This window comes from Vicugna pacos, chromosome 5 (assembly GCF_048564905.1).
Source record: "Vicugna pacos chromosome 5, VicPac4, whole genome shotgun sequence".
Classification (NCBI taxonomy): Eukaryota; Metazoa; Chordata; class Mammalia; order Artiodactyla; family Camelidae; genus Vicugna; species Vicugna pacos.
In genome coordinates, this window is record NC_132991.1 from 42,574,793 (window position 1) to 42,593,275 (window position 18,483).

At 43.4% G+C, this 18,483-nt stretch overlaps 2 protein-coding genes across 2 annotated transcripts in view; both read right to left on the bottom strand.

Moving 5' to 3' along the window:
- The window catches only part of ABCB11 (ATP binding cassette subfamily B member 11), a 139,810-nt gene extending 133,021 nt beyond the window's left edge, over positions 1–6,789 (bottom strand). Inside the window, exons 1-2 of the mRNA XM_072961107.1 lie at positions 6,740–6,789; positions 3,220–3,500 (exon numbers count right to left, since the gene is read on the bottom strand). The gene's annotated coding sequence lies outside the window, so the exon portion shown is untranslated. The remainder of the gene's footprint in view (positions 1–3,219; positions 3,501–6,739) is intronic.
- Positions 6,790–7,654: 865 nt separating this feature from the next.
- Positions 7,655–18,483, bottom strand: part of LRP2 (LDL receptor related protein 2) — a 180,528-nt gene continuing 169,699 nt past the window's right edge. Inside the window, exons 72-79 of the mRNA XM_072961113.1 lie at positions 17,172–17,262; positions 16,228–16,295; positions 15,931–16,048; positions 15,282–15,411; positions 14,131–14,238; positions 12,511–12,618; positions 9,331–9,402; positions 7,655–9,153 (exon numbers count right to left, since the gene is read on the bottom strand). Of these exons, the coding sequence (XP_072817214.1) occupies positions 8,992–9,153; positions 9,331–9,402; positions 12,511–12,618; positions 14,131–14,238; positions 15,282–15,411; positions 15,931–16,048; positions 16,228–16,295; positions 17,172–17,262 (857 nt within the window). The 3' untranslated portion in view covers positions 7,655–8,991. The remainder of the gene's footprint in view (positions 9,154–9,330; positions 9,403–12,510; positions 12,619–14,130; positions 14,239–15,281; positions 15,412–15,930; positions 16,049–16,227; positions 16,296–17,171; positions 17,263–18,483) is intronic.

The window sequence follows — 18,483 nt, forward strand, 5'->3', positions numbered from 1 at the left end:
GTTTCATGAGTGGCTCTCAGCAGCCCTGCCCTGTACCTGAGTTCTGTCAAGTTTCAGAGGTTGAGTGACACGGGAGGGGCAGAGCTTCTCTGTCTACATCCAGGCCTGCTTTTAGTAATGGCTTCTTTCCTCTCAGTCATCTTTCTAGAAGAACATGAGGTTAACTTCTGGGATGTCTTTTAAACAATACTTGACCATTCTATTCAATTAAAAGCCTTCTAAGTCCCAGGAGCTTAGAAGAAACAAGTCAGGATGTAAATTTAACTGGCACCTGCTGGTGACCAAGGTAACATCACAGGCATTAACTGCTCTGAACCAGCCTGGGAGGTAGGCAGGATAAAGGTGTGCTTGTGAGATTGTGCATCTCTAACTGGAGGCTCAGGATTTGATGGATTTCTTTCTTGCCTTAGCCTTTACCTTTTTTTCCATTTATTTATTTAGCTAACATTTATTCAACACTTATTAAGTGCCAGGTTCAATGTTAGGAACTATGGATAGAGATATGAAAGTTGGCCACTGTCCTAAGATACTGACACAAGATTGGAGAGAGACACAAGAAAAAGGATTATTAAAATATGCAGCAAGATGAGAATGTGGGTGAAAGGCCCTGAAAGTGAAGAAAAGGGCGTGTAACCCACTTGATTAAAGAAAGACACACAGACACACAGACACACACACACACACACACGTACACACACCCTCCCTGCCCAGGAAATTACAAATAACTTTTAGAATAGGGGTAGCTGTCTGAACTATTTGACTCCATCATCTGTTTGCAGGCAGAGCTCAGAAAAATCACTGCAGCTGCCATTCACATTTTTCTGCCTCTTTGTTTTCCAGGAACGAGAGCCTTGCTGGTCGACACAGCAGGAGACGCACCATGAATATTCAGCCTGTCTGGGAAGATTTATTTCTCCACAGAATAAACCAAGGCATTGGTTTGCTGTATATTTAAATGCTAATGACTGCATGAAGAAAGGTTAATGCTGGCTGGCACAGCTAGTCTGGGCTGGCGTGGCCTATCCTTGGGGGAGAAGCCAGCGCTCAACTGGAGAAGGTGCACCCAAGAGCCAGCCAGTACAAGGAGGTCCCTGGTGTGACAGAAGCCCTCTCCTCCAAGGGCTCTTATTAAACCTCATTAGCATTAACTGAGGTCATGACAGTAATACACAGGGGCCACAATGGATTTACCTGCCCTCAGTGGAATACAAGTCACTGAAGGCTTCCTTTGTACAGGAAGCTTTGATAGGAGTTAGGAAAGGTTCCTAAGACTAGGAAGCTGGTGGGCAGTGAGAGCAGGGATGGAGAAGGAGGTAGGTCTGGGTGGGTTGGGGGAGATATTTCCTCGCCAACTTATGTTAGAACTCAGTTGGCACAGTGGTGTGGAAGGTGGACTCAGGGGCCAGACTGTCTCAGTTAGGATGCTGGATCCAACACTTAATAGCTGCACGACCTTATGTAAGTTATTTAACCTCTCTTACCTCAGTTTCCTCATCTGTAAAACGGAGCTGATAATAATTACCTACTTCATAGGGTTGTTGGGAGGATTAAATGAGTTAATACTCAGAAAAGGCTTAGAAGAGGTCTTGGCATGTAGGAGACATTCAATGACTACCTGCTATTATAGCTGTTGTTGCTGGACAGGATAAGTTACTAAGAAATCCACAGAATTAAAATGGAGAAAGTAAAAAAAAAAAAGTAAGAATAAATAATACATAAATAAACAAATAAATAAAATGGAGAAAGAAAAGTAAAATTTTTCCTAGGTCATGATCTTGTGCCAAAGTATGTTGTATTGTGCTTTACAATTTACACAAAATTATAAAATTATTTTATAATTATCACTACCAAAATATAATTTTATAATTTAATTTTAAAAAAGCACATTCCCAGCTGTTGTCTCTGTTTTCTGAACTGCAAAATGCTACAAAGAGTACGTCCAGTATAAGACGTCAGAATTAAATGAGATGCTTTACATAAGGTGCTCTGTTACTATCTGATACTATTCTCTGGTACCTAGTAGATGCTTGTTCAGTATTTGTGGAGTGAATGAATAAATACTATCATCATAAGAGCCCTATGAAATTTATTATCTTCATTTGTTTTTAGAAAAGATTTCAAAGTTTGGAGAAACTCTACAGCTTTTCCAAGGTCAGCCCACTAGTTAGGGGAAGAGTCATGGCTCCAACTCCGCTTCACTTTCTGAGATACCATGGCTGACTCCTAAACCAGGGTTTGGTAGCCACTTGCTTAAGTTATTAACTGGTGGCTCTGCACCCAACACCACAGCTCAACCCATTCTGAGAAGGAACTCACATGGCCATCATAGCTGAAGAGAGCATTTCTGGCTGGGCTGGGCTGAGTTGAGCAGGGTTTCCTGCCATCTTTTCATAGGCTCTGACAGTCAGAATATTAGAAAGCGATATCATGCTTCAGGGATTATCAAAGCCATTATAGGGAGCCTTCTAAGGCTATCTTGGAAAAAACCAAAAACGGCTCCAGATACCAGTCTGATGATTAAAAATCCAAGTTTAAAATTCTACATTATGTGTATTTTACCACAATTAAAAAATAAATTCAAGTTTAACTTTCAAAGAATTGAAAATCATGATTGATTTATTTCTAGGTTCATCTGTTCTTTAACCCAGAGCCCTTCATGGACCTCACACCTCATCAGAAGTCAGCAAGATGCCACTGGTTCTCCATAGGGGACTTCCTGGTCCTGCAGCCAGCCTCACTCTCTGACTAGGGTCCCTTCATATGCCTTAGGACACTCCCTATGGGCCTGGGGTCCCACGAAGAGCCCCTGCAGCCCTGGCCCTATAAACAACGTTTGCAGGAGCTTCCTGTAAAAAGAAACCCCTCATGGCAACTTTCAGCCCTGAAATTGACTGGCAGGCTTTCAGATATGTCCAAAAAAAAAAAAGAAAGAAAGAAAAGTATTTTCTAAAATTCGTCTGATAGCTCACCTAGAGACAGACAGCACTTGAGGATTAAAAACTAAAAAGCTGTAATTGACTCTATCTTCTTTGAAGTTGCTGTAACAAGCTTAGAACTTACTGAAACAGATGCAGTGATTTTCAACTGAACCAAATGAAGTACAGATAAATCACTGAACCATAGCACTTGAAAACTAAAGGAGAACTTAGAAATAACCTTGTCCAACTCCTTCCCTTTCCAGATAAAGCTACTAATCAGCAGGGAAGTGAAATGACTTACCCAAGGTCATGTGGCCACTTAGTCAGCTCTTCACTCTCCAGGAGAAGTGATCCTGCCAGTGTGACACAGGTCTGCGTCAGCTGTTTGCATGAGGCCCTTGGCAAGGGCCAAAGACAGATGAGTGGACACCCCGTGCCCAACACATGAATGTGGGGAACCATCTTCTGTGGGCAAATAGTCTCCATTGCCCTCCACTGAATGCATCTGGTCCCTCGAAGATTTGGAAAACGGCGGCAAAGAACTGTGCCAAGGACAGCTCCAGGCTACTTATCCTCTAAATCCTGAGTTTGCAAAAAAATAAATAAATAAAAACATAAAAGCTCAACAGACGAAAACCTAGAAGCAATAAATACACAACTGTGCTCTTAGAAACAGACTACATCCTACCTATCTTGGGGTAAAAGTTTCTTCAGTGTCAGGAAAGCTCAGGACTCTCCAAAGTCTCCTCTTCCCCAGCCCCCAAAGGCCTCCTGAGGGACTACAGCCACAATGGGGTTCAGGGAAACTCACAGGCCATAACTAAAGAAAAGTCCCCTGGAGTTGAGTCTGGCAACGTGGGAAGAGATAGAAGGACAAATTCCTACATCAACCTGTTCTCCCATTCAGAGAAGGGCTGGGTGCGGGACACTGGGGAATTTGTGCAAGGCCCTAACCCTGGCTCGTTGGAACAAGAAATGTGGCTGAGTTCCCCAGGCTGTGACCCGAACATGCACTTCACCTTTCTCAGCCTTGGATTTCCCATCTTTCATGTCTAGAGGTCTTTATTAGCTTTCCATTACCCTCAAATGACAATAAAATAAGACCCAACGTTTTATCATCCACACCAGCCTCATTACAGACAAGACACATGTATTCCTCTAAAGACTCAGTAACAATCTTGACCATCCCCATAACACCCTTCATTTAAATAAAAAAAATCTAAGATGATTAGCCACTTCTATCTGGATTAGTATTTCTGACTCTGGCTGCACATTAAACTCACCAAGGAGCTTTTAAAAATACATTTCCTTTTTTAAAAAAGTCTCTCCCCTTCTCTTCTACTTAATAAACGCTCATCATCATGGCTATTGTAGTTCAGGGTAGTGGGTTACATACACTCTTTACACACATTTTCACGTCAGACTTTCACCAATGACTCTCATTAGGGGACATCAGTTATCAGAGGAACAGAAATATGCGCCCTTCCTCTCTGGTCTGTACAAGGCGGGGACAGCATTCAGAGACAGGTGATACTGTGAGCTACGGGGACTCAGTGACGTCTCATAGCTTCTAGAGACCCATTTGTTTTGTTTCCTCTCGCTTATTCCAGAACATCACAGACACAAAGTGAATGCAGATGCCTGACTGATTTTCAGCCAAATGTTGTGAATTAACTCACTTCCAGGAAGGAGTGGGGCAGAACTGGTGTGACTAAAAGTCCCCAGCAAGGCTGGTAACTTTCAAGAGTTGACATATCCAGGTGACTTTTTTTTTTGACCTGTCCCTTGCAGGGGCTGTGGTTAGAGCCACCAGTGGCGTGACACGATGATTTCCTAAGCTGGCCTTCCTCTCCTGGGCATTAAACACCTTTCATACATGGGCCTGTGCAACCTCCTTTCAGGCTGCCTTTGTGGCTGCCATATCCTCTCCTCTGTGCTCTTAAGCCAAGCAGTATTTGACATTGGACTGTTTGCTGTCCCCTAACACCCTGTGTCCTTTCCCACCTCCTCTGTTTGATGGTGCTGCCTTTTCTGCCTCTCCCCACCCTTGAACTCCTTTGCTGGCAAAACTCATCTTTTAGTGTTAAACTTGAAAATCTGTGCTGGCCTGGCTCGCCGTCTGTGCTCCCACATCACACTGTTTTGGGGTTCGTTTCCTCCACTAGACTACGAGTTCCCAAGGGAAGCGGCCACAGTAATGGGCTGAAAAGCATAAGCTCTGGAGATAGAGCTGGGTGTAATTCAAGCTGTGTGACTTTGGGAAAGGTGTTTGACCACTCTGTGCCTCATCTGTAAAATGGGGATAATAAGATTGTTATGAAGATGAAGCAAGATAAGACACGTAAAGCAGTCCGAACTGAACCTGGCACATGGCAAACAAATCACTAGCTTTTATTCTTCGTATCCCTGGTGCCTAGAACCCAGGGGAGTACGAATATTGAACTAAGCGCTATGTGCGCAATTTGTGAATGTGTATTATTTGGATCCTGGGGGAAGCGATTCATATGTGATGATTCACAAGTACAACTGAAGGATGTGAGTATCTAACTTACTCAGGAAAACTATAAACATACACAGTAGAGAGAATAGCATAATAAACCCTGTGTACCCAATGCACAGCTTCAACAATCACCGACTCATGGCCACTCTTTTTGTATCTATATCCTGCTCCTCACCCACTCCCCAGCACACATGGGATTATTTCAAAGCAAATCTCAGATAAAGAAAGCAATTTTATGCCTTATGCTCTTAAAGGAGCCTTCAGAGAGGAAACTCAGAATCATACAGTATCCTCATTATGACATGTGGCTTGTGACCTTGATGGATGCAGAGGGGAAGGCTGAAGTGAGGCCGAGAGGCCACGGGCAACCAAGGGCTCCAGGCTCCAAGGCCAGGGCTCTTTCCAGAATGTGCATCTCCAGCCAGCTTCCTCAGACCCCTCCCTCACCCCAGGGCCTAACTAGCTCTTAACCATCTTTGAGGCAGCCTGAGATACTCCACCTCAAAAATCAACTAATAGCGGTCGTTTTCCAATTCAGGAAAAAAAAAAAAGTTAATGGATGGAATTCACAACTAAAAGTTGCCTTCTTATATATTTTCCTTAAACCCATGGTCTCTGCTCTGCGTCCATTTGTCAACAGCTGAGTTCTGGTAGGAACACTGGCGAGTGAGTGAGTGATCAAATCAAGGAAAGAATAGTTAAAAACAAAATTAATGGGAAGCCCTGGAAACAGGTGACCAGTGTGATCAGACAGCCTCCTGCGGGCACACCTGCTTGTGCTTGTGAGTTCACCTTGGTCGGTATAATACCTGCTAGTAAAACCGTTCCCTTCACGTGATGAGATGCTAAGCAACAGCTCTCCCGTCCTGTGGGCAGCACCCCGCCTCCAGGTGCTCCTCCCCCCGTGCACCTCCCCACCAGCTGCTCGGCCGCAGAGAGAGAGGCAGAGGCGGGGCCGGGGCGCGCGCCGGGAGAGCCCCGGGGAGGCTCGAGGCTGCCGCGCCCCCCAGGTGCCAGCACGCGGAGAGAACAGAAGCGCAGCAGCGGGCTCTGATGCCTTCCCGGGGAGACCCAATAATGAAGCAGGAAACCAATTCTCGTTTTAAAACCTCCCTAGAATAACTTCTGATTGAGCTTAACGCCCGAGACAAGTATCAATGGTGGGAATCACAGCCACCTCGGAGCAAGGCTCTCCCGGCCCCGTTTCACGCTTACACGCACCGCTGGAGCGCGAATCCCAGGCTGAACAAAACCCTCTGCAGCCGCGACCAGGGGACAGGGTCGCAGGGAGGGGACAGGGCACAAAAGTGAAAAAACTCACACAGCAGTTGAGGGCAGGACGCAAACTAGTTAGAACTGTCCAAGTCCAAGATGGCGGAAGGCGACTCCCAGCAGCCCCTGCGCCTTGTTACGCGCTCGCTGTAATATATCAGCATGTTAAGTGGGGCACCCACAGGTGCCCTGAGTTCTGAGGCTGAACCTAAAAGACCAAAAAGTGGGCGGTGGCCCAGTTCCCAGTTCCCCTCCCCCCAAATAGCTGAAATAATCCTCCCACTTGCTAGCATATGAAATTACCGAGCCGGTAAAAACTAACTACCCCTGCACCCCGGAACCCCTCACCTATTGAGATGACCCACATTCTCCTATGGAATCTGTATCTCCTAAGCGGCTCTCACTTTCCTAGACGACCCCATCTCCCAGGTCCTCTCTTGCCTTCTGAGATGGCCTGCAATCTGTCTATGGAGTGTGTATCCCTTTAAATAAACCCGCTCTCACTTAACTGTGGCTGACTCTCGAATTCTTTCCTGCCAAAATCCAAGGACCTTCACTTGGTGATCACATCCCAGGAACTTGGCGAGACCTAGGATACAACCCTCCTCTCTCACCCCATTTCATACAACATTCTGTCACAATTAGATCCGAAATGGGAAACTGGCTGGGAGTCTAGGATGTAAGGAAGGAAAAGGGGAGGTGGAAATGGATGGCTTTGAAAGGCACTTTAAGGGGGCTGATAGCCCAGAGTTCAGGTGGGAAGATATAGGAGCTTACTCTCCTCTCTGAGATCACCCCTCCAGGCCTGTCTGGGCTGCAGGAGCTGTCCCCCTCCGCCTCCTCCCTGCCCTGAAACCAGGGCACTCCTGGTTTCCCAGCTGCCCAGCACTCAAAGTCTCAAGCTGTATGCACAGCAAAATACAACTGATTCACACATGACCCAGACTCATGCAGCACACAGATATTTGATAAAATACACATTTATTAGAAAAATTTTAGCAGCATCATTTCCATTTGCCTTTCTAATCAAAGTACATTTCAAAGTAATTACAATAAGCACTCAAAATATGAGCAAAAATATTTTGAGAACTCAGAAATAAAATAATCAGTAGTATATGTTTCATCCATCCATCCATTCATTCATTCATTGTTTTAAAACGTGCAATAGTAGCACAGAGAGCCGGGAATGCTACTTGGTACGGAGACTGTATTCCTGCCAGGGTTCACGCTGCGGGGACTATAGCTGCTATTCAGGAGGAGAGCTAGGCTCTGCAGGACATTCTGATACAAATGTACGATTTTGCCAAAGGACCTAAAAAAGGCTCAGTAAGGACGGTTTCCCTTTCTATTCATGTTCAGTGGAGGAAATAAATAGTCATTACAAGGAAATTTTCACACACAGAAACACAAACACCCAGCTGAGGCTTTGCTTAACCGGTATTTGTTTCGCTCCTTCCTTTACGAAGACACAGGTTTGCTTTTAGTAACTGAGCTTCTGAGCTCTGGTTTCTAGGGTAGGTGACCCCCTGAGATGCAGGCAACGGTGGAAGCCATCCCAGGGTCCATTAAATGAGAGTTCATTCGATTACATACAAACTCTTTGCAGGACACTTCATGACACAGGATTTTCTCGGGCATTAAAATTAAAATGCTGACCTGGCAGCGAGTGAGAGAACACGTAGGAAACAGTGTCTTGGTTAGATAATGCAAACATGCAGAAGGGTGAAACTGAATTGCTTTTTCTACCTTCTGTGTTATCTGCACCTCTGTCAATATGCTATTAATGAGGTTACATGTACTATTGAACATTAAGTGGTGATGTGTGAAAATGGCCCCAAGAGTGGGGCCTGGATTCCCTTCCTTGATAATTCTACAGAGAATACGAGTGGTAACTCTTCTTTTGACATGGCTAAAGGCCCCAAGTCAATTCTTTTCTTCACTGGATCATTTAATGTAACGATCACCAACCAATTCAGCAGATACTTTCATTAGCAAATTTAATGATGTGATAATCTTTCCAAAATTTACAAATGTACAATATATTTATAGCATTACCTTCAGACAGCTTCAGTGCAAAGATATACATATAGTACACTGTGATAATTATTTGTAAAAATATAAGATGGCATAAGTAAAAAAGACATACAAAGGATTGCTTCCATGGACACATCCAACTACAAGAGTACAGGGGGAAAATATATATTTTTTTAATAAAGTACTGAATGTTAATTTTTTCCTCTGTTTGTAAAAAATATATGTGCAAATGTGTGTTTCTAATTATTCCCTAAATAGCTGGCATAGCTATGCCTCAGAATCTTCTCTAACAAGGTTTGCAGTGTCTTTAAATGTGTCTTCTGTTGCACTGTAGGTTGGAGTGGGGCCTTTTTTCCCAGAAGTCTTAGCAGCAGGTGAAGGTGATGGAGGTGGGGTCACAGTAGCACTGACCTTTGGCTCATTATCCATCTAAGACAACAAAGAAACAGGAATCAGTCATTTATTCCCCCAACGTGACAGGACACAGTTTTGTGTGACGAAGACAAGTCTTGGTCAATTTCCTCAGCATAATCTGAGTGTATGCCCGATTTAGCTAGTTATGGCTAAGAAAGAATGCCTAGGCTAAGAAAAATTGTTAAAAATTACCTCAGAATAGGTTGGATTCTCAAAATTGGCATTTTGTTTTGGTTTTCGTTTGAAGATATTCCATTTTGTTGCCTAAATGAAAAGGAGGAAACAGAAAACCTTCAGTAATGGGACTTTTTTGTGGGTTTCTTGCCCCCCTATCTAGATTTTAAAATTTCTTCTTACAGAGAGAAAAAGCATTTTGGGACCTGGGACCATGTGACCCGGCCCACAGAGGAAACTGTTCTATTCTTCCTCGGATGGTCCCTGAAGAGTAACTGAAACTCTCTGGGCTCTTTTCATCTAAGAACTTCAAAACACTCCCTTGATGTAAAATGTATAGCTTACCGAGTCTGTGCCCAGAGCACCCAGAAGCTTTGACAGAGACAAGTAAGAGATGTCTTCAGGGACTGCCTGAAGATTTAAGAAAGAAGCCCGGCTGGAACTCTCGTTCCCTAAAATGATGTCTTGATCCTCAGTCAACTCAAGCATATCCTCTCCCTGCATATTTCCTCCCGTCTTCATAATAAGGATGACAACACACAGAGCTCACATTTATGGAGTGCTTACCATGTGTCTAGACCTAGTCCAAGGGTTGTACAAGTTTCTGATTTAATCTTCCCAGCGACTCTGGGAGGTAGGTGCTCTTATTCTCTCTGTTTTGCAGGGGAGGAAAGGGAGCCACAGCAAGATCATATAACTAAAGGAGGAGGCAATGCGTCTAGGATGCAGAGGCCCCAGAACTGAAGGTAGCTCAAGGAGAAATGACCCTGGATCCCCACTGTGGGTGGCTCCTGTCTTGCTGAAAAGTTGCCCATGGCAGCAGTGCTGATCACAGCTGTGGCTCCCAGATGTGAGGAAACAAGAAAACAAGGGACGAGGAAACAGACAGCCTCCTCCAGCAGGTGGCCCACGTGTTTTATGGAGTGACTCTTGCTCTGTGAAAGGAGGCGGCCAACATACGAAGACTATGGGAGAAGGAGGAGTGGCCATTCACAATCACTCACATTTAAATGAGCACCTACTCTGCTCGTGACCACCACCAAGGGGAAGATGAAGACATTCAGGTCGGAGCCGGCCTCTGGAAACTTACACTTAAATGGGGAAGGCCAAAACTCATTGCTTCAGTACGAAATGGCTACTTGGAGCTAAGTCATTCTTAGCAAGAGAAGTAGTGGGGATGTCCATTGTTATCCTCTTGGGAAATCCAATGCATGTCCACATGACTTTTGAAAAATGACAGAACTCAGCCACAGGAGTTTGTGTTCTTTAAGTTCTTTGAGCAGACTTACTGATGAAGGATAAATCTGGGAGCCTCTCCAGAACATTCATGTCAACCTAGGGTGGTCCTAGCCAAAGGCCTCTGCTGCTTCAAGCCACACTGGCTATTCTCTCAGTGCCCAGAAGGCAATGGGCGTAGGAAAATTGCTCGTCACACTGTGGAGGACAGACCTTAGGGGGGGGTCTCAGTCTCAACGGATTAAAAAAAAAAAAAGTAAGAAGAACAAATGTACTGCAAAGATGGAGCTGAGGAGGAAAAGGACTATAATGGGTCAGGCCCGCTCTCAGCATTGGCTCTGTTTCTGATGACTGATGTGCGGGGGCAGAGCAGGCAGCATCTCCCTCACACTCCCTCTGCTCAGCTCAGAGAGCTCTGTCTATGGAAGAGGATCACGGACTCGAAATAGAATGAGAAAAACTGTTGAAAATATAAAACAGATCTGGCCTTGGGGTGGAGGCAGACTTGGGGAATCGAATATGTGACATTCAAATATTCTGTTGTCTGTGGCAAGTTAGTCTTCCAAATACACTTCTCAATGTAGCTTGAAGGAAAAAAAAATTCAGTCCCTTGAAACTATGAAATATGAAAAATGTGAAACGGGAAATTCCTTTCTAAGACAACATGTGTGTGTGTGTAGAAGGAATTAGTAAATGAAATATGAAAAGGTGGACAGAGTTTTGTAATAAGCTCTTCTCATTAGCATCAATTTAGTTCCGCTTTTATTTTGACCTGGACAAGCAGAGCAGGAACCAATGTGCGAGGTGCTGAAAATCCAACATGACTTTGCAGATACCAGTTCTGTTTATAGATTATGCAATTTGAGGACAAAGAGTGTATAAAATGGTAAGATTTCTAACTACCCTTGGACTTTTGTTTCTTTATATTACTTCACAGAAGAAGTCACAGAACTTTAGACCTGAGATAGTCCAGGTCCTAGTGTTCTCAACCAGAAGTGTGTTTGGCGGCCAGGGTGGCAGTGATTTCTGGGATCACAGTGATTGGGGCAAACATTACTGACACTTAGAGGACAGTGGCCAGGAACGCTAAAACTTCCTGCAATGTATAGGAAAGTTCTCTACCACAAAGAACTGTCCCACCCAATGTGCCAATAGTGCCTCCAATGACAAACATTAAGGACTCTAGTGCCCAGAGGTGAAATAGTTTGCCGAGAATCAGCTATATCTCAGACAGCTTCATATGTGTCTATTAAAACTAATCACATATTTTCCATTAATACAAAGTTTTATATCAAATTTTTTGAATTTCTCTCTCTAGATCCCATTGTCTATAAATTTCAAAGGGCCTGCATACAAGGTAGAGAAGCTCTGTCTAGTGGTCTTTTTTTTTTTCTCCCTTTTAATCTCCAGTATTAAACACTGTGCCTGGCACATTGAGGACAATAAAGTTAGATGGAAGATGAATGGACACGAGGGATAGATGAAGAGCTTGTAAATTAGTGCCATCTAGTGGTGAATATAGGAAACAACAAGTAGAGCTAAGAACAACACACATTATTAAGGGAACAAAGACGTACACTGTAGAAAAACTGCATTGCAGAGGAGAGGAAAGGGTACTCTAAATGTATACTTGGCACAGTGAGGTCTTTATTCATACTAAGTCAACATCTCAAATTAAATGCCTCTGATTTGAAGAGGCTGTATCCCAAAGTCTGTGTCCCTTCTTTTCTGCTCCATCTCCCATGTCGCAGGAACATCATTTCCATCTCAGTGTTAGAATGTAGCTTTATTCAGTGGAAAGTTTTTTCAGTTTATGACTTTTAAAATTATTTTTACTACTCGCCTACACACCTTGGGATCTGTGAGCCTATCAGGGTCTCTCTGGCTTGCCTAGGATAAATAAACAGCAATTTCAGAGTCCTTCCCAAATCCCATATCATCTCAGTAGTTAGTCACTGTTACCTGAGTTCCATCAGCACTTAGGGAAGTTGGCTTTGGGTCTGGAACTAATTCATCGGGGTTTATGGGACTTCCATAGTTTTTGTTATATACATTTCCGGATTCAGTTACCTGTGAGCATATTGAAGGCCATTATTCAGTTTTGAAAGAATTTTTGCTATAAAGTTTCTTATCAGCTCTTTGGTTCTGTTTACCATCTTGCTCTCCCACAGACATGGTCAGGCATCATTTTTATAATGAGACCAACCCTGTGGCCCAGGAATAAATACCACTCCTATCTCCCCAAAATCAGGAGCACCAGCTACCAAGTTATCTATCTCATGCCTTAATCTTGGGAGGCAAATACACCCATCACTGATCACACTCTCATTTAGTAACAGCAATTTCTATTCCCCCTTCTCTATGTTCTCTGTCTCCCTTACTCCCACTGTTGACCATAGTTTTGGATAAAGGATACTCTGGTTGTATACTGGCAGCCACATGCAAAAAGAACAGTATGAATTATTCCCAAACTCATTAGTAAATTGAGAGTTTTATTTTTAGATATTTAGAATAAAATTATTAATTTCAGAGGACTGCTTAAAAGAGGCTGAATTTTTGAAACAAGAGGCAAAATGGAATTAATACTCCTCTAGATATTCTCTGTAACATTCATGATTCCAAAATTCCCTCCTTAGCTCAAATTACCATGGATATGTAATTAATGAATTACAGGGTAAAAACTCACTCCTTTTCCTATATTTTTACATTCACCACTTTATTTCTTCTCAAACTCGGAAATGTGTTTGTAGCATGGCCTCATTTGATTTCAGGTGAAAACGCCAAAAATCTATTTTATCGTGTGATGAAAGTTTTGCCCTCTGGATATTAAAGGATCAGGCAAAATGCTTTCAAGATTCAAATATTTCTGATCTTAAGAAAGCCACTCCAACATTTCTGTCTTATATTAAAGGGTTCCATATTCTAGTGAGTTCAAATGAAGTTGAGGTGTTAACAATGAAACTATCTTGCTGAGGCCACAGTTGTTTTGACAAAGGAAACACAAGCTAACTAACAGCCACTAGAGGTGGTGTCGGGGCTACTGGTCCAGACCTAATCAAATGTTCTTTCCCTTCATCCGAACTTCTGTCTCATCTCCCTGCTCCTCTAACAGATGAGTGAGTAATAGGGCCGCACCAAAGGGAATTTAGGTGTCTGCTCATCAACTTTGGAGACCTTTCTACTTTTCATAAAAGTATAGGAAAGGCAAGTAGGGAGGTCACCTCAGATCACACCCTTGTGTCCAGTCCCCCAAACCTGACAATCATTCACTCATTCACTTTACAAGTATTTACAGAGAAGCTGCGTGTGTCAGGCACTGTGTATGCGGACCTCTTGCTCTGACCACTCAGGATGAAAGGTTCCTGGTCAGCCCCCCCCAGAATGGGTGCCAAAACCCAGGAATCTGATTGTTTTCAGGCATCAAGTCCTTCGGTCAGTCTTGTGACTGCAGAGAGTGAAGCTGAGGATGGACCACCGTCCTTCCTTCCATTGAGGAAGGCTGGGAGGACCCAAAAGGTACATCATCATAGGAACCAGACCAGGCACCAGCAGCGCCCAAAAGGAAGGACTGTGATTTCTCACCGGGGTTGTTGTTGGCTGAACCACTTTGATGGCACTGTCCCTGGAAGCATACATTGGGTTTTCAAATATTATGGGTGGCTTTCCCAAGTCCATGGCAAAATGTTCACTCTGACGGAGAAAAAAGAAAAAAAAAAGGATCATATCATGCAAATCGGGTTTGCACAGAGGAAGGTGTGCTCCTCACACCTGGAGGTATGCTTTGTGCTCTGCCAAATTTACCCAAAAAGAATTTGTTAAAAAAAAAAAAACTAGCAGGCACACGAGGCCTCCATATGACAAACCCTTATGTAAAGTAACAGAAACGTACTAACATCAGCTCAAGAAAATGAAAGCCCTCTTCCCATATCCAAGTTTTCTATGGCTCCTTAAGACAAATAATTCACTTGGGCATTGGATTTGGACACAGAGAGAAGGATGGGTAGTGGAAGAGGAGCAAAGAGGAGAAGCGGGGGGCGGGGGTGGGAGAAGAGAGAATGGATAACGCTGTACTTTTAGGCAAGGGAGAAAATGCAAGATTTGGGATGAAGGCAGAATAATGAAAATGACTTCCCAGCGTGGACTGCAGACGTTGCAGTGGATAGTGGTTCACTTATAAAGGATCTGGTCGATCCAGGAGGTATTATTATTTTACAGGTGGGGACAGTGAGGGCCGGAGAGATCAAGCTCCAAGCCTATTATTACATACTTGGTGGCAGAGTTGTGATCTGAACCAACCACTGACTGGAAAACCGCTGTTTATCTCATCACTCTGCATTGGTGGGAAACTATGAGACTAGGAAATGTATGTTTCCCCACCTCTTCCTTTAAACATACAAAAAGCCATCACATGAAAACAGAGTATCATGGCCCCTCTCTTCTGTTTCCCAAAAAAACAGTCTGTTTAAGATTCCAATTAAATTTGAGACCGTTTATGATTCCACTTCAACAGTGTGGCTTAGATCAGGGGTAAATTTCAATTTTATTACTGATGTTTTTAGACACATTTCTACAACAAACATAATGTCTCCTAACTCTGTCTGTATAGACTTTATTCTGAGAAGCATATTATATTTCATCTTTTTCTAGGTTGATTTTATCATTTACAAGAGTGTTTCTCTGATGAAACAGTAAAAATTATCATCTTCAAATAGTCATTTCAAAACCATACTCACCATCGCCATTGATCTGTCAATAGCAGTCTCAGGCCCAAAACCAGACACTCCAATATCCATACTAACATCTTCCCCTGATCTGAAGGTCACCCCATTTCCATTTTCAGAGGATTTGGAAAGACTGCTTAAGCTGAAAAGAAGTAATTAAAACAATATGTGATTATTTTTTTAAAGCAACCTTTTGCAATAGCAGTCTTCCCTTGGTACCTTTCCCTAGCTAAATTTAACCTAAATGAAACATGCAGTTCCCACTCAGAATTTACACATCACATATGGGAGTAAGTTCCCTTAGTGCCCTGGAAGCGTTCAAGCACATTCCTGAGTGCCTGCGCTTGATGAGACGGCGAGCTGGGCACTTGCAGAAGGAAAGCCTCACCCATCGCACAGCCAGCGCTGTTCTCCAGCGTAAACTCAATGCCCACCGGCAGGCACAACCATTTAGACTCTAAAATGTGATTTGCACTCAGGCTTCAGAGAAGCAGTTGATTAAGACACTAGGATCTGAAGTGACTGCTTTAAGTTCAATATTTTTTGTTTCTGAAGAAGAAGTGAATAGCATAGGGTGCTTTTTTAACTTAAAAAAAACTTATTCACATGAATATATATCACACAGGCTTCTAAACTTAATATTCCATATAATGAAACTGACCTTGACAGCTTGGGCAGAGAAGGGAACAGGGAGCCAGTTTTCCTATAGTGGAAAAATCCTAATGTCGCCAATACTGCGATGATGATGATCAGGATGACTGTCAACAGCACGGCGATTGCTGTCATCAAAGAGGGAGGAAGAAGCAAACATGTGAACATGCAGAGAAGGAAAAGAGCCGGCAGGTTTAGCAGTAGAGGCTGGGGGCTAGAACCATTCCTTCTTCGAAGACTGAGTTAAACAGAGTATAGACAGCACTCAATGATGCATTCCCAGGTCCCTCATATTCTTCAAACTTACTTGTTCCTGGAGGAGTGCCCTTGGAAAGCCCTATTTCACAATATTCTCCCGAGTAGCCACTAGGACACCTGAAAGTAAAAGAAGCATTGTCCATGAGCTGTTGCCTTCTTAGGCTTCCACTGTAATCTGACTTTGGAAATACACTTTCTTTTTTCTTCATTTATAGTTTAAATTTTTATTTATTTATTTTTAAATGCAGGTACTGGGTATTGAACCCAGGACCTCGTGCATGCTAAGCATGCACTCTACCACTGAGCTGCTACCCTCCTCCCTCTACCCACCCATTGAATTCCACTGAAATTCACTTTCAATGGAATAGTCGTGGCAGCTGCAGGGTCAGCCTCATCAAATAAACCTGCTGGTATCTTCTCTAATCTATGGAATTCTTCCTCGGAGAGCAAAACTGGAAACCCTGATTGTTCTTTCCTTTGATCTGCTTTCCCTAAATATCATCGTGCTCCACGTGGAAAGCTATCTCAATAATTCTCTTCTCTCCAGATCTTTAGCCCAGTCTCTCTGCTCCTCATAAGGGCCTTGTACTGAAGCAGCTCTGGCGACAGCTGCTCCCCCACAATCCAACTGTCATTAGCAATACCAGTAGGCATATGGGAAAATGCAGTTGTCATTTCTCTAACTCCTTGCTCCCCAAAGTGTCACCCACAACCTTGTGGCCTCTCCTGGGAGCTTATTAGAAATACAGAATCCCCACGAATGAGATGGGCTTTCTCCCCAGAACCCCAGGAGATTCTACCACACGTTATAGTTTGAGAAGCACAGCCTTAGTTCTCTGTGGACTCCCTGACGGGAGGGCAAGCGGTTAAGATGTGAAAATTAACAAACTGGCAAGGTTCTCGTATATACTTGTTTTTCTGGTTACTTCAAGGTCTCAAATTCCTCTCAGGAGACGCAAGGCCTACAGCTTGGACCTTAACATTCAGACTTACTTGCATTTGGGGAGGTCTTTCTCATCAAAATAGCAGTTTCCGCCGTTCATACACCTGCATGGATGGGGCATGAGGATAGGGCTTTCGATGGCTGCAGAGAGAGAAACCATGTATGTGTCAGTCAGCTGCACTCAGCAGAGCACCCTTCATGCAAACCTGCATCTGCCCAGGGCTGGGGGCCACAGGGAGCAGAGGGTGGACAGGACACGCCAACTAGTCTCCCTATCAAAATGGTATCTTCCCCTTAAGTCAGACCAATTTCCTTATCCATAAGGTCTTGGGGAGTAACACACATTTGGTAGGAAAAATGGGGCAGTTAAATAGCATTTCTGCCTCAGAACAGTGGAGAGATACTAGACTTCAGAATATACGTTAGTAGTTAAAAAGAACCTTGTGGTAAAGGAATCTCTTAGGACATTCATGTTTTCTTTTGAAGTTTTCAGAATTCTTCTCTGTGAACCTGGTTAAAATCAAGAGTTTAATTTAGGCACTGTCTGGAACTTTCGCTAAAGGCTCTAAAGCATCAACAATTCATTGATCAATAAACAGACACAGAGACAAAAATTAATAGATGCTTTATATTTATATATAAATAGCCAGTTGGCGGATCCCCTCATTTTTCATATCCTTCAACACTGCCCGTGCTTTGGGTCCCTGCTCCAGCTCAGCCTCCATGAACTTGATGATGTGCCTGGTGGGTCACTGGTGTTTCTGTGTCTTAGACCTACAAGATGCTCAAGAAGTATTTCTCATGTGTGTTTATTTAAGGAGTTCGGCTACCATTCTGGCTGAGTCCCTCAATTTGAGTCTCTGCTCCGAAGTTCACTTTATCAGAGAGGCATTTCAAGAACTCAAAAGGCAACCCCACTCCCACCCCACCTTCATCCCTCATACCCTGCTTTAGTCTTCTCCCTTTCACGTTTACCACCTGACATATTTAGTGGGTTCTCTATCGTCCTAGTGGAATACAAGCCAATGAGAACAGGGGATTCGTCTGTTTGGTTCACCTCTGTTATCTCCAGCACTTACAACAGTGCCCAGCACACGGTAAGCACTCAGTAAATACTTACCGATTAGTTCATTAATTACTATATCAAACTAAGACCCCATATGGAATGACTGCTGTCATTAATATGCTTCCTTTGGTTAAAGTTCTTTCAAATGAGCATCTTAATATAATCCACTGGGCAAAAATATGTAAATGAGTAGCAGTAGAAGAGGTGACAACTTGGACAACACCTCTCCTACAACGTGAAATTGCAGTAATTTCATTTCCATCTACAGCACAGAACAAATCTCAAAAGCTTGAAAT